The 15,716-nt window shown below is 42.9% G+C and overlaps 1 protein-coding gene across 2 annotated transcripts in view; it reads left to right on the top strand.

Moving 5' to 3' along the window:
* The window catches only part of robo3 (roundabout, axon guidance receptor, homolog 3 (Drosophila)), a 248,478-nt gene that overhangs the window by 186,846 nt on the left and 45,916 nt on the right, over positions 1–15,716 (top strand). For both annotated transcript variants that reach the window (XM_029700135.1, XM_029700136.1), the window contains 2 exons: positions 9,508–9,632; positions 14,111–14,282. In XM_029700135.1, the coding sequence (XP_029555995.1) occupies positions 9,508–9,632; positions 14,111–14,282 (297 nt within the window). The remainder of the gene's footprint in view (positions 1–9,507; positions 9,633–14,110; positions 14,283–15,716) is intronic.

Genomic DNA, 15,716 nt, shown 5'->3' with positions numbered 1-15,716 from the left:
TACAGAAGATAGCCCTATTTGGTAAAAGACCAAGTCCAAGTTATAGCAAGAACAGCTCAAATAAGCAAAGAGAAAAAACAGTCCATCATTACTTTAGAACATGAAGGTCAGTCAATGCGGAACATTTCAAAAACGTTGACATTTCTTCAAGTGCAGTCGCAAAAACCATCAAGCGCTCTGATGAAACTGGCTCTCATTAGGACCGCCACAGGAAAGAAAGATCCAGAGTTACCTCTGCTGCAGAGGATAAGTTCATTAGAGTTAACTGCACCCCAGATTGCAGCCCAAATAAATACTTCACAGAGTTCAAGTAACAGACACATCTCAACATCAACTGTTCAGAGGAGACTGCGTGAATCAGGCCTTCATGGTCGAATTTCTGTAAAGAAACCACCTCTAAAGAATACCAATAAGAAGAAGAGACTTGCTTGGGCCAAGAAACAAGAGCAATGGACATTAGACTGGTGGAAATCTGTCCTTTGGTCTGATGAGTCCAAAATATATTTTTTTTGTTCCAACTGCCTTGTCTTTGTGAGACGCAGAGTAGGTGAACGGATGATCTCCGCATGTGTGGTTTCCACCGGGAAGTATGGAGGAGGAAATGTGATGGTGTATTGCTGGTGACACTGTCTGTGATTTATTTAGAATTCAAGGCACACTTAACCAGCATGGCTACCACAGCATTCCTCAGCGATACGCCGTTGCATCTGGTTTGCGCTTAGTGGAACTATCATTTGATTTTCAACAGGACAATGACCCAAAACATACCTCCAGGCTGTGTAAGGGCTATTTGACCAAGGAGAGGGATGGAGTGCTGTATCAGATGACCTGGCTTCCACAATCACCCGACCTCAACCCAACTGAGATGGTTTGGGATGAGTTGGACCACAGAGTGAAGGAAAAGCAGCCAACAAGTGCTCAGAAAATGTGGGAACTCCTTCAAGACCTTTTGGAAAAGCATTCCTCATGAAGCTGGTTGAGAGAATGCCAAGAGTGCGCAAAGCTATCATCAAGGCAAACGGTGGCTACTTTGAAGAATCTTAAATATCAAATAATAAGATAAAAGTTAAAGAATGGAATTAAGAAATATATAAATATTAGGAAGAGCAATGTTGAAGTCTGGAGTATATATATATTGAAGTCGGAAGTTTACATACACTTAGGTTAGAGTCATTAAAACTCGTTTTTCAACCACCACAAATTTCTTGTTAACAAACTATAGTTTTGGCAAGTCGGTTAGGGCATCTACTTTGTGCATGACACAAGTATTTTTTCCAACAATTGTTTACAGACAGATTATTTCACTTATAATTCACTGTATCACAATTCCAGTGGGTCAGAAGTTTACATACGCTAAGTTGACTGTGCCTTTAAACAGCTTGTAAAATTCCAGAAAATGATGCCATGGCTTTAGAAGCTTCTGGTACGCTAATTGACATCATTTCAATCAATTGGAGGTGTACCTGTGGATGTATTTCAAGGCCTACCTTCAAACTCAGTGCCTCTCTTTGCTTGACATCATGGGAAAATCAAAAGAAATCAGCCAAGACCTCAGAAAAAAAATTTGTAGACCTCCACAAGTCTGGTTCATCCTTGGGAGCAATTTCCAAACACCTGAAGGTACCACGTTCATCTGTACAAACAATAGTACGCAAGTATAAACACCATGGGACCACGCAGCCGTCATACCCCTCAGGAAGGAGACGCGTTCTGTCTCCTAGAGATGAACATACTTTGGTGCGAAAAGTGCAAATCAATCCCAGAACAATAGCAAAGGACCTTGTGAAGATGCTGGAGAAAACTGGCACAAAATTATCAATATCCATAGTAAAACGAGTCCTATATCGACAAAACCTGAAAGGCCGCTCAGCAAGGAAGAAGCCACTGCTCAAAAACCGCCATAAAAAAGCCACACTACGGTTTGCAACTGCACATGGGGAAAAAAACATACTTTTTGGAGAAATGTCCTCTGGTCTGATGAAACAAAAATAGAACTTTTTGCCCATAATGAAGCACGGTTGGCAGCATTATGTTGTTGGGGTGCTTTGCTGCAGGAGGGACTGGTGCACTTTACAAAATAGATGGCTTCATAAGGAGGGAAATTGTGTGGGTATATTGAAGCAACATCTCAAGACATCAGTCAGGAAGTTAAAGCTTGGTTGCAAATGGGTCTTCCAAATGGACGATGACCCGAAGCATACTTCCAAAGTTGTGGCAAAATGGCTTAAGGAAAACAACGTCAAGGTATTGGAGGGGCCATCACAAAGCCCTAACCTCAATCCTATAGAACATTTGTGCGCAGAACTAAAAAAGCATGTGCGAGCAAGGAGGCCCACCCCTAGTACACCCTATCAACAGCAGGTGAAATATCAAGGGCGCCAAATTTGAAAACAATTAAATGTCATAATTCAAATTTCTCAAACATACAACTATCTTACACCCTTTGACAGATAAACATCTCCTTAATCTAACCACGTTGTCCGATTTCAAAAAGGCTTTACTGCGAAAGCATAAAGTTAGATTATGTTAGGACAGTACATTGAAAATAGCTGTGTGTAATGTTTTGTCAATACAAAGACAGGCGTCACCAAAAGCAGAAAATCAGCTAAAATTATGCACTAACCTTTGACAATCTTCATCAGATGACACTCCTAGGACATTATGTTAGACAATACATGCATTTTTTGTTCTATCAAGTTCATATTTATATCCAAAAACAGCGTTTTACTACGGCGTTGATGTTGAGGAAATATTTTCCCTCCAACACCGCCAGTCAATCAGCACAACAAATTAAATAATTACTATTCGAAAACATTGGTAAACTATTATATTGTCATTCAAAGAATTATAGATTAACATCTCGTGAACGCAACCGCATTGCCAGATTTAAAAATAACTTTACTGGGAAATCACACTTTGCAATAATCTGAGTACTGCACCCAGAAAAATAGGCTTTGCGATACAGACTAGGCGCCATCTTGGAGTCATCTAAAATCAAAATACTATGTAAATAATCCCTTACCTTTGATTATCTTCATCAGAAGGCACTTCCAGGAATCCCAGGTCCATAACAAATGTAGTTTTGTTCGAAAAAGCTCATAATTTATGTCCAAAAAGCTCCGTGTTGTTAGCGCGTCCTGTAGGCTACTCAAAAACATGAACGACGCCCGCCGGACTTGTCTTCACCAAAGAGGGGAAAAAAAATATTTACGTTCGTTCAAACATGTCAAACGTTGTATAACATAAATCATTAGGGCCTTTTTCCATCAGAACTTCAATAATATTCAAGGCGGACGATTGCATTCTCTTTTAAAACGTATTGGAACGAGAGTACCCAAACATGCACTCGCACACCAGAGTAGTATTGGCCATCCGCTTATGACCAACGTTCCAAGTCTCTTGTTCGGTCAGTTTTCACAGTAGAAGACTCAAACCACTTTGTAAAGACTGGTGACATCTAGTGGATGGCGTAGGAAGTGCTCAATGATTAATAAATCCCTGTGTGTTTCAATGGCATAGGCTTAAAAGTAATTCAACACATCAGGTATCCACTTCCTGTCAGAATTTGTCTCAGGGTTTTGACTGCCATATGAGTTCTGTTATACTTACAGACACCATTCAAACAGTTTTAGAAAATGCAGAGTGTTTTCTATCCAAATAATAATATGCATATCCTAGCTTCTGAGTTGGTGTAGGAGGCAGTTAAAAATGGGCACATATTTTTTTCAAAATTCTCAATACTGCCCCCTAGCCCCAACAGGTTTTAAAGGCAACGCTACCAAATACTAATTGAGTTTATGTAAACTTCTGACCCACTGGGAATGTGATGAAACAAAGTAAAGCTGAAAGAAATCATTATCTCTACTATTATTCTGACATTTCACATTCTTAAAGTAAAGTGGTGATCCTAACTGACCCAAGACAGGGAATTTTTCTAGGATTAAATGTCAGGAATTGTGAAAAACTGAGTTCAAATGTATTTGGCTAAGGTGTATGTAAACTTCTGACTTCAACTGTATATATATGATGGGATTCACTACCTGGGGGGCGGCCCGCCAGGAAGTCCAGGACCCAGTTGCACAGGGCAGGGTTCAGACCCAGGGCCCCGAACTTAATGATGAGCTTCACTATGGTGTTGAAGGCTGAGCTGTAGTCAATGAACAGCATTCTTACATAGGTATTCCAGAATCTCTGTATGGCTTTCGTCCAAACAGAGGCACCACTGAAATGATCTTCACAGCACCACAACTGCTAGAAAAATGAAGGGAGAAAAAGCAACCACTGTACATGACCATTATAGACCTTACAAAAGCCTTTGACTCTGTGAAACGCCATGCCCTCTGGCTGATTCTGTAAAAAAATTGTCTGCCCTGACAAATTCACCAGAGTACTGCGAATACCAGAACGACAGCTTCAGTGCTCAGGAACAGTGGTGCTGAAACTGAACCCTTCAAGATGGACTCTGGAGTTAAGCAAGGCAGCATCATTGCACCCACCGTTTTTAAAAATCTTTATCGATGCCGGTGCTGATGGAGGACGATAGCACCCAGCAACAGTCAAAAAATAGCTATTTGAAAATTGAATGCTTAAAACCAGCAAATCAAATTGTTTGGGGACAGACTTGGTGGATACAACCGAGCACTGAAGGTGATCCTTGGTAAAGACTGCCACTCCCCCACCTTTGGAAGATCTGTCTTGCCGAAAAAGGTTATAACCAGAAAGGTTAACATCAGTGTTCAAAACACTCTTCCTTAACCACGTCTCAGTAATGACCAACACACCTGGATTGGTGCTGTGAACCATAGGACAGGCAGAGCTCTGCAGTGCTGATTTATGCAGTGCTAATTTATTTATCTGAATGTGCGTCAGATGGCAACAAGATCATATTGTACAGCAATTTTATCAGGTAACATGAATACAAAGCCGGTGAGAAGTGGTTAGAATAGGATGGGAGTCCAAAAGTCTGTGTAACCAATAGAGAGTCAGAGTCCCTGGGGTCGCACCACCAAAATGCCTTCGCAACATCATGAGGATCAACTGAGAAGACAGGCGCACCAACACCAATGTCCTTGATGAGGCAAACATCAGCAGCATTACCACCAACACTGCTCAACACCAGCTACGATGGACTGGCCTTGTTGTCATGATGCCCAACTCTGTATTCACAACTAAACGCAGGACAGCGGGCTCCTGGAGGACAAATGAAGCGGTACAAGGACAACCTAAAGACTAAACTCAAAAAGTTCCACATAAACATCTCCAGCTGGGAGGACACTACGAAAAGATAGGTCGACATAGAGGAAAACTGCACAAGAAGGAGTAGCACATTATGAAGACGATCTCTGCCATGCCGCAGAGGACAAGCAGCAACTTCGAAAGGAGAAACTTTCCATAATAAGGCCCAACCACCATCCACCACCACCATTCACCCCTGCCCACACTGCACCAAAATATGTGGCTCCCGGCTCAGCCTCTTCAGCTATCTGAAGGCCCACAAGCAGGACCCATCAGGAGGACAATCATACTCGACCCCAAGTGATTGCCAATAATGATGATGAGTGTGTGTGTTTGAGAGCCTCCTCTCTCTTAGTGCATGGTTTTAGATCATCTGTTGTAAACACTGTCTGCTGCTGTTTGATTTAGAGGCCTGCTGTGAGTTGCTGTGTTCCATACAACTTCAACACTGAAACTAACTGCACTCTGATCTAGCCTAACGTAAGCACAGTATGTGGGAGCTGAGGAGTCAGTTGAAAAGTACTATACACACAAAGACACACACTTCCTTGTGAACATGCATCTGTATACACACACACACACACACACACACACACACACACACACACACACACACACACACACACACACACACACACACACACACACACACACAGCTGCTTTACCTCTCCTTCTGACCACTACTCTACTTCCTAAGAGACCTCCCTTACATATCTTATCACAAAGAAAGAGTCATGGACTCCCCCAGGCTAAAATAGACTCGCTTATGCATGTCTCCCCAGTTATGTGTGTACTTACTTGCAATAGGCACTTAAAATAAGTCAACGGACTCCTCTTTTGAAATTCAAAGCAAGTATCTATCTATTTTTATTTCAAGGTTGATAAATCAAATAATATATTTCTCCAGCCCCATCCCTCAGCTTAAAACCAAACCAAGTGGCTAATTCCTTTGGCTGACAAAACAAATCAGGATTGTGGCTTTAAGGATGGAACTTAGTTTCTTAAAACGTGTAGTAGGCGGAAGGCATTTCTCATTTCTTCCCTATGACACATCTGATACATTTTCTCAATTCTGGTGTTATGTATATTTTAGATCCACCATTACAGTGTGTTCCCCAATGTGCTATCCCATGTGAGAACATTAAATCTTCTCCATTTTTCCTGCCTCTGAAGCTCAGCTCTGTAGCGCTGTGCCCTTTATGGCTAATTATTTATTGTAGCCATAGGCGATGTGTGAGTGAATGTGTCTCCTCAAATCAAGCATCGCCATTGTTATTCTCAAGATGGAGCTTCGGAGGGGAAAAAGACCCAGTAAAAAAAACACTAAAACTGGCTGGGTTTGTGCTTAGTCAAGTTGTCTTAATCAAACCCCTTGTCTAGTGTGGACTGGATTTGTTTTGTTGATATTGTTGTCGATGTCACAGGCGTCGAAAGGATTAAAGAAAAACAGGCTGCCTAAGTATGGCTTCCAATCAGAGACAAGGAAAGACACCTGCCTCCGATTGGAAACCATACTCGGCCACACAAGGAAAATTAAACATAGAAACAGAAAACTAGAACAAATTCTCCTAGAAACAAACCAACCCCAAAACACACAAAACAACCCCCCTGCCACGCTCTGACCATTCTACTATGGCAAAATGACCCTTCTCACTGGTCAGGACGTGACAGTCGATATATCATAAAATGTTGTCTTTGTGTGTGTGCGCACAAGCCAAGGGTGAGGTAGCATAAGATGTGGTTATTACGCTGTGTTTCTGCACTATTTCAGTGCTTTTGTAAACAGTGCTGTACTGCACCGCTGTAACTCTGCATTGTGTGTGGTTGATTGAGACTATAGACGTGGACTTTGGAGATCAGGTAGTTTTAATCAAGCAGAATTCACTCTCTGCATCCTGCATCTGCATCCAAAAGAAAATAAAACATTTGTAGAGCACATATGTTCTGCGAATCGTCGCCTCTTTCTCTCATAGTGCATCAAAATGATTTTTGAATACAAAAATTAGTACAGCCTCTCCTTATTATGCATCAACACATTTTACATAGATAAAACCACATACCTACATCCAAAAGAAAATCAAACATTTGTAGAGCACATATGTTCTGCGAATCGTCGCCTCTTTCTACAACAGATGCACAATACAAGGGACTGGGATCATTTGAGGAGCTAGCCATCGTTCACACATACAATAGCCTGCTAATACCTTAGCTAGCTATTAACCACATGTTGAATCCAGAATGTTGACATCATCCTAAAAAGTACAATTACAAGTGCATCTTAACAATACCATCCACTTATGAGTAACCTCTAAATATACATTATTCATGAACAAAACACTGTGTGTATGACTTTGTGCTTAAAAGAATCAAACTTTTCTGAAGACGACAGAAAAAGCGTGCCTACCTCTCATAGTGCATCAAAATGATTTGAGCACGAGCACGCAGGGCAAAACGTAAGTACACACTCTCCTACTCCCACGATGCAGACATGCATAATAACAAATCAACATGACATATTAATATATGAACCTGGTGAAATTCACATAGTACTTTAACAACTGTTACACTTTCATCAACCGTGACAATGGGATTGAATCAATAGGAGCGCATGCCCCAGAGATAGCTACGTAGACAGGAAAGAGGGACACATTGATTGTTGTTTTCTGGTGTTACTTTTGTTTGCTAGCTAGCTAGCTCTTCTTCTGTCCCACAGCCCCTAGCCTAAATGACAGACAGTAGGGGATGTGTTTCAGATTTTACCTTGTTGACCTTTGGGGTCGGCATGTGGCGTCTCGTTTGACCCCTGAACACGACCCTCAGCGACCTCTGCCCGGGGTCTATTTTGTGGGTGATTTATCCGGTTGTTGACATGCCGACCACACCCGTCCCACTGTGCGAAGAGCGAGGGTGACAGGAAGAAGGGGTAGCTTTGTCTATGGGGCGTCGTTAGGGAAAAATGAAAGCTTGTGGTAGGCCTACACATTCAGAAATAGAGCAACCATCCTGAAATAAACACACCTCTAAAGTGAAAATACACACAGGGCAGTTAACCAAAGGTGGTAGCTTTTCTGTTAGACTAACTGCTCCAGGTGGGTCGATAATGATTGCTGGGGTCTGGCTCCACTATTGGTTTGATGAATTGAAAGGAAATGAAAACGGAGATAAATAGGATGCAACCCAAAGGCACTATTAATGTGCTCCGTCAGGACCTGTCTCTAACACTCTTTTCCTTTCTCTCTTTCTGCCTCTCACTCCCCCAACTCACTCGCTCTACCCCCTCTCCTTCTCTCTACCCCCTCTCCTTCTCTCTACCCATATTTCTCTCTACCCCATTTCTCTCTACCCCTCTCCTTCTCTCTACCCCTCCTCTCTACCCCTCCTTCTCTTTACCCCCTGGCCTTCATCTCTGTCTGCTCTCTAATTGAGAGTGAAAGTGAAATAAGAGAGGTGGATCAGCCAGGGAGATGAGAAATCAATTAGGCACTACAAGGGCAAAGGTGACATCATTACACATTCAGTCTCTCTGCAATAATAGACAATAGCTGGTTGTGTGATCAATGGCAATCAAGAAGCTGTGTGTGTGTGTGTGTGTGTGTGTGTGTGTGTGTGTGTGTGTGTGTGTGTGTGTGTGTGTGTGTGTGTGTGTGTGTGTGTGTGTGTGTGTGTGTGTGTGTGTGCGTGTGTGTGTGTGTGTGTGTGTGTGTGTGTGTGTGTGTGTGTGTGTGTGAGATTATGAGGATGAAGTTTCATTCTCCTCACCCCCATTGTATTATTTTCCTCCTTCAAAGACATCTGAATACAAGGATCTAGATCAAGAAGTGACCTCCATATTTGTTCCACAGTTTAAGGTGTACATGACTGGCTAGGATGTAGAGGGAGGGTGGGCTCCTCTATATGCACCACTGAGCATGCAGAAAGCCAAAGAACCCTAAATCCTTATAAAGAAATATATCATCTTCAAATTATGTAAGTGTTAGATTGGTAGAGTTGTCAAAGTGGTGGTCTGTATTTTATTCACTCTAAACAGAGGTGTGTGTGTGTGTGTGTCCATAGTGTTTGTGAGCTCTGGTGGGCCTCTAAGCATTCCACACATGCACAGTGTCAATGGTGACAGCTTGGTGGACACACACACCGCTTGCAGACACACTCACAAGAAGACAGGATAGCAAGTGCACACCAAACACAGGCATGCACACACGCACGTGCACACACAAAGAAACACAACATGAACATATTTTGGATGTCCTAACATACTCTTCTCTCTCTCTGCAGTGCCCCCTCAGATTGTGGTTCGGCCCCGGGACCAGATCACAGCCCAGGGTCGCACTGTAAACTTCCTCTGTGGAACCAAGGGCAACCCTCCACCTGCCGTGTTCTGGCAGAAAGAAGGCAGCCAGGTAAGACACCCACCATAGAATACTATAGCAGGTCAACACAGTTCTTCTGTATACACCAATATGACCACTTCACTGTGGAAACTGATGTTCAGTCAGTGTGGTTCTGGCACAAAATGGCTGCCATGCCAATGGCAGGCCATTGGTCGAAAATGGGTCATTGATGAAAGAGGACAAAGGAGGCTGACATGAATTGTGCAGAGCATCAGACGGGCTACAGTTAGTCAACTAACAGTCCGATACAACATTGGTGACCCATTAAAGAATTGGAGTTTACACTACCATTCAAAAGTTTGGGGTCACTTAGAAATGTCCTTGTTTTTTAAAGAAAATCAAATTTTTTGTCCATTAAAATAACATCAAATTGATCAGAAATACAGTGTAGACATTGTTAATGTTGTAAATAGTACCCGCAAAACACCAGTCTCAACGTCAACAGTGAAGAGACGACTCCGGGATGCTAGCCTTCTAGGCAGAGTTGCAAAGAAAGAATAAAAAAAGAAAGATTAAGATGGGCAAAATAACACAGACACTGGACAGAGGAACTCTGCCTAGAAGGCCAGTATCCCATAGTCGCTTCTTCACTGTTCACTGATGTTGAGACTGGTGTTTTGCGGGTACTATTTAATGAAGCTGCCAGTTGAGGACTTGTGAGGCGTCTGTTTCTCAAACTAGACACTCGAATGTACTTGTCCTCTTGCTCAGTTGTGCACCGGGGCCTTCCACTCCTCTTTCTATTCTGGTTAGAGCCAGTTTGCGCTGTTCTGTGAAGGGAGTAGAACACAGCGTTGTACGAGATCTTCAGTTTCTTGGCAATTTCGCACATGGAATAGCTGTCATTTCTCAGAACAATAACAGACTGACGAGTTTCAGAAGAAAGTTCTTGTTTCTGGCCATTTTGAGCCTGTAATCGAACCCACAAATGCTGATGCTCCAGATACTCAACAAGTCTAAAGAAGGTCAGTTGTATTGCTTCTTTAATCAGAACAACAGTTTTCAGCTGTGCTAACGTAATTGCAAAAGGGTTTTCTAATGATCAATTAGCCTTTTAAAATAATAAACTTGGATTAGCTAATACAACGTGCCATTGGAACACAGGAGTGATGGCTGCTGATAATGGGCCTCTGTACGCCTATGTAGATATTCCATGAAAAATCAGCCCGTGTAAAGGTGTGGGTGTAGCTGGTGCAGAGGAGTCAGGCGCAGGACAGCAGAGATGAGTACCAAGTACATGTAGAAATACCAAGCCCACACAAAAGGACCGAAATACATAAAACAAACACGCACAAAAACCAGGGTGAAAACAGAGGGTTAAAGAATGAACATGCAATTGGGGAATTGAAACCAGGTGTGTAAAACAAAGACAAAACAAATGGAAAATGAAAAGTGGATCGGCGATGGCTAGAAGGCCGGTGACGTCGACCGCCGAACACCGCCCGAACAAGGAGAGGGACCGACTTCGGTGGAAGTCGTGACAGCCCGTTTCCAGCTACAATAGTCATTTACAACATTAACAATGTCTACACTGTATTTCTGATCAATTTCATGTTATTTTAATGGACAAAAAATGTGCTTTTCTTTAAAAAACAAGGAAATGTCTAAGTGACCCCAAACTTTTGAACGGTAGCGTATATTATAAGCTCATAGAAAGGGTAATAAATGTGTTATCCTTTCTATGAGTTTATAATGTAAACTCCAGCGCGAAAGATACTGTTTACTTGATCATGTCAACACGATGTAACAGCAGTTTAGAGCATTTAAAATAAAATCGTTTTTCTTCCTCTCCCCCAGTCCACATAAACTGTTTTGCTTTATTTCCCATGAGCTTCACCCGAATACTCCCTAGTGGCTGGAATACAACTGTAATAAGCCCCTTACAACACCAGTATCACCAGCAGTACATTTACCGTTAATTCCCATAACTTCTAATCTACACTTGTTTGGTTATGGTATTTTCTGGTAATAATAATGATATATTGAATGCATTACAGTGTTACCGATGTCAATGTAGAAGTGGACACGTTGTTTGTAGAGCGCACAACCTAGGCTACACATGTTTATTTCATTCCATTTACAAGTTGTCAATGTATTCATTGTCTTTTGTTTGGAGCTCTCCTGTCAATCTTGAGTAAGGACACATACTTAATTACGTATAGAACTAGGCCTAGGCTACCTGGCCTGCTCGGAAATGTAGGCCTATAAATGTGCCCATTTGGGGATCTGATACTATTTCTGATACTATTTCTGATTGTCTTAACTCACCATGTGGAGATTCTCAAACTCATTTTTCTTTGCCTCAAACAGTAAGTAAACAGTATTTTTTCACATCCATTGAGACCGTCAATAGCTCCTCAACGTAGCCTATTTGAAAAATCTGTCCAGCTCTCTTCCTTTCGATAACCACTCAGCATGAAATGGAAAAAAACGTCATGTTTTGGTCGGGTTGAAACGTCATAAAATAGGCATAACTGATTACGTCTTATCCCTTGCACAAAAAGCCTACAGCGGTGTCTGTCTGTTTGGAGCTCATTGGCACAGGAAACTCTGAGGGCCCAGAATATTTGATACAATGTTGCAAGTTTGTTAGCACCAGCTTCTGGCTGACCAAGTTAATGGTTGATACAATGTTTCAAGTTACTTGCAGACAGGCCATGCGTAGCCAATGTGGTTTATAGGATTTTTATTTTTATCAGGATATTTTCTACCTGTGGGCTGCAATGTCTTTATTTGTTGGCTTTATGGAGGCTGTTTTTACACATTGGCAATGGCAATAGAAGTTACTTTTAGATTTGTATCATTTTCATCTAGATAGTTTTGATTAATCACATGACATTGACTTTGAGATAGGAAGACCTTTTTATAAATATAATGCAGCCGTTCCATGAAAATGTGCATATGAAAATCATAACTGTCATGCAGATCAGTAGAAATGGTACGATATCTTGGCACTCCAAATGGAAAAGGATGCCGACCACTGATGTAGCCTATTACTGGGAACTTCAGGCCAGCAGCAGCGGGAAGCAGGAGGAGCAGAATCGGAAACAGTTTTTTTTCTTCTGGTTAGGCTATATTGATCTCTGGCTCCCTCTTTAGTAATTTGTCCTCACACGCGCATGTGCTCAAGCGCACACACACTTTTTGAGGCAGTGGGAGGTGAACCCTGGTGTTAGTCTATGGTGTAAATGTGCAATATACTTCTCATTTTAGAGCAGATCTCACCAGGAGTATATAGGCTCCTTAGGCAAAATAGAAAATAAGTATGTGTATGTCTCTGCGTGCGTGCGTGTCACTGTGAGAATCCAGAGAACTCTGTGAAGCATCACAGTCTGCGGCAGCATGCTGAAAGGCCTGGTGGGAGTGTGTGCGTGGGAGCCTGTAGCATCACTCTCAGGGACAGAAGGAGGGTGGGGTGGGGGGGAGGGGGGGGGAGAGAGATATGAAGAGAAGGTGGATAGAGGGAGAGAGTGGTTGGTATAGTGGGTAGAGGGAGAGGTAGAAACAGAAAAGGGAAGATAGAAATGGATAGATGCTAATGTAAAAGAGGGGAGAGGAATGAGAAGTTGATGTAGAGAGCGAAGGATTGTATGTGGGAGTTGGAGATGCAGAGAGAGAGAGAGAACCCATTTGTAGTCCTGCCATGGCTGTGTTAGATAACACCAAACTGCCTGGCTCTAAATAGCACAACAGTGGGCTTCTCTTTGGTTTAACTAACTATTCCCACTATACCTTCCTCTATCCCTCTGCGCCGCTCTCCTCCCTCTTTCCCTCCCTCTAGCTCTCCCTTTGTGCCCCTGTGGCCCTCTCTTTTCTCCCTCTTCTTTGCCCTTTCCCTCTATTTTTTCCCTCCCTCTGTGCCCATCTTCTCCCTCTATCCCTCCCTCTATCCCTCTGTGCCTGTCTCCTCCCTCTCTCTATCCCTAAGCGCGACTGTGGCCCTCTCCCTTTTTCACTCTTTCTCTGCCTCTCACGCACACACGATTATCCCTTCATCTTTTACCTCTAACCATGGGCTGTCCACCAACCAGCTTTAAGCCTCTTAGAGAACAGAGACAAAGAGCACCGCAACCTTGCACCCCCCCCCCCCCCCCCCCCCCCCCAAATATACACATACACATTAGAGGCGACGAAAACCACACACACATACACTGCATGCATTTAGCAAACAGACATGCATGCACACACAGACATTCTCTCTCTCTCTCTCTCTTTCATGTGGCCTTTCAGATGGCTGAATTATCTTAAGTGTATCCACTGCTTCACACTTTCAAAATCCCACTGGCAAAATACTATTCAGTTTTACACAGCCAATTTCTATCAGGGTAGTTAATTGAGAACCAAATTACGTTCAAAATAATGTGGTGTTATGATATGCTTTACCTGTTGTGTGACAACAGTTGTTGTGAAGTTTTGTCCCCTTGTGCTGACTGGTTTCAGCCTACTTGTTATGTGACAGTGTGTTGAGTCATTTCCTGCCTCCCCAGATCCTGCTGTTCCCCATCCAGGAAGCTGCCCAGTCGGGCCGGTTCTCTGTGTCTCTGAGCGGGGAGCTGACCATCACAGACGTCCACAGTGAGGACTCGGGATACTACATCTGTCAGGCTATCTCTGTAGCTGGGAGCATCCTCACCAAGGCCCTGCTGGAGGTCGAGAGTGGTGAGTGTCTGTGGGAGGAACACAAACTCTAGAGGGCTTCACGGATCCACATATACCCGAGACCCAATCTGGGACCCAAGCGGGTCCGAATCCACATATACCCGTGGGGTGGCAGGTAGCCTAGTGTTTAAAGCGTTGGGCCAATAACCAAAAGGTTGCTGGATTGAATCCCCGAGCTGACAAGGTAAAAATCTGTCGTTGTGCCCCTGAACAAGGCAGTGAACAAGGCACTGTTCCCCGGTAGGCCGTCATTGTAAGTAAGAATATGTTCTTAACTGACTTGCCTAGTTAAATAAAGGTTAAATAAAAATCCAGAAGTCTAAATAATGTCACGGGTCTCAGAAGGATCTCATATTTTATTATTATTGTTTAATTTTTTCACCTTTATTTAACCAGGTAGGCAAGTTGAGAACAAGTTCTCATTTACAACTGGGACCTGGCCAAGATAAAGCAAAGCAGTTCGACACATACAACAACACAGAGTTACACATGGAGTAAACAAACATACAATCAATAATACAGTAGAAAAACAAGTCCATATACAATGTGGGCAAATAAGGTGAGATAAGGGAGGTAAGGCAATAAATAGGCCATGGAGGCGAAGTAAATACAATATAGCAATTAAACACTGGAATGGTAGATGTGCAGTAGATGAATGTGCAAAGTAGAAATACTGGGGTGCAAAGGAGCAAGATAAATAAATAAATACAGTAGGGTATGAGGTAGTTGTTTGGGCTATTTACAGATGGGTTATGTACAGGTGCAGTGATCTGTGAGCTTCTCTGACAGCTGGTGGTTAAAGCTTGTGAGGGAGATAAGTGTCTCCAGTTTCAGTGATTTTTGTAGTTCGTTCCAGTCATTGGCAGCAGAGAACTGGAAGGAGAGGCGGCCGAAGGAGGAATTGGCTTTGGGGGTGACCAGTGAGATATACCTGCTGGAGCGCATGCTATGGGTGGGTGTTGCTATGGTGACCAGCGAGCTGAGATAAGGTGGGGCTTTACCTAGCAGGGTCTTGTAGATGACCTGGAGCCAGTGGGTTTGGCGATGAGTATGAAGCGAGGGCCAGCCAACGAGAGCATATAGGTCGCAGTGGTGGGTAGTATATGGGGCTTTGGTGACAAAACGGATGGCAGACTGCATCCAATTTGTTGCATCCAATTTGTTGAGTAGAGTGTTGGAGGCTATTTTGTAAATGACATCACCGAAGTCGAGGATCGGTAGGATGGTCAGTTTTACGAGGGTATGTTTGGCAGCATGAGTGAAGGATGCTTTGTTGCGAAAAAGGAAGCCAATTCTAGATTTAATTTTGGATTGGAGATGTTTGATGTGAGTCTGGAAGGAGAGTTTACAGTCTAACCAGAGACCTAGGTATTTGTAGTTGTCCACATATTCTAAGTCAGAACCGTCCAGAGTAGTGATGCTGGACGGGAGGGC

The sequence above is a fragment of the Salmo trutta genome, chromosome 19 (assembly GCF_901001165.1).
Source record: "Salmo trutta chromosome 19, fSalTru1.1, whole genome shotgun sequence".
Lineage (NCBI taxonomy): Eukaryota > Metazoa > Chordata > Actinopteri > Salmoniformes > Salmonidae > Salmo > Salmo trutta.
Note: the sequence above shows the minus strand (reverse complement) of the source record. Positions and strands in the feature narration are given on the sequence as shown.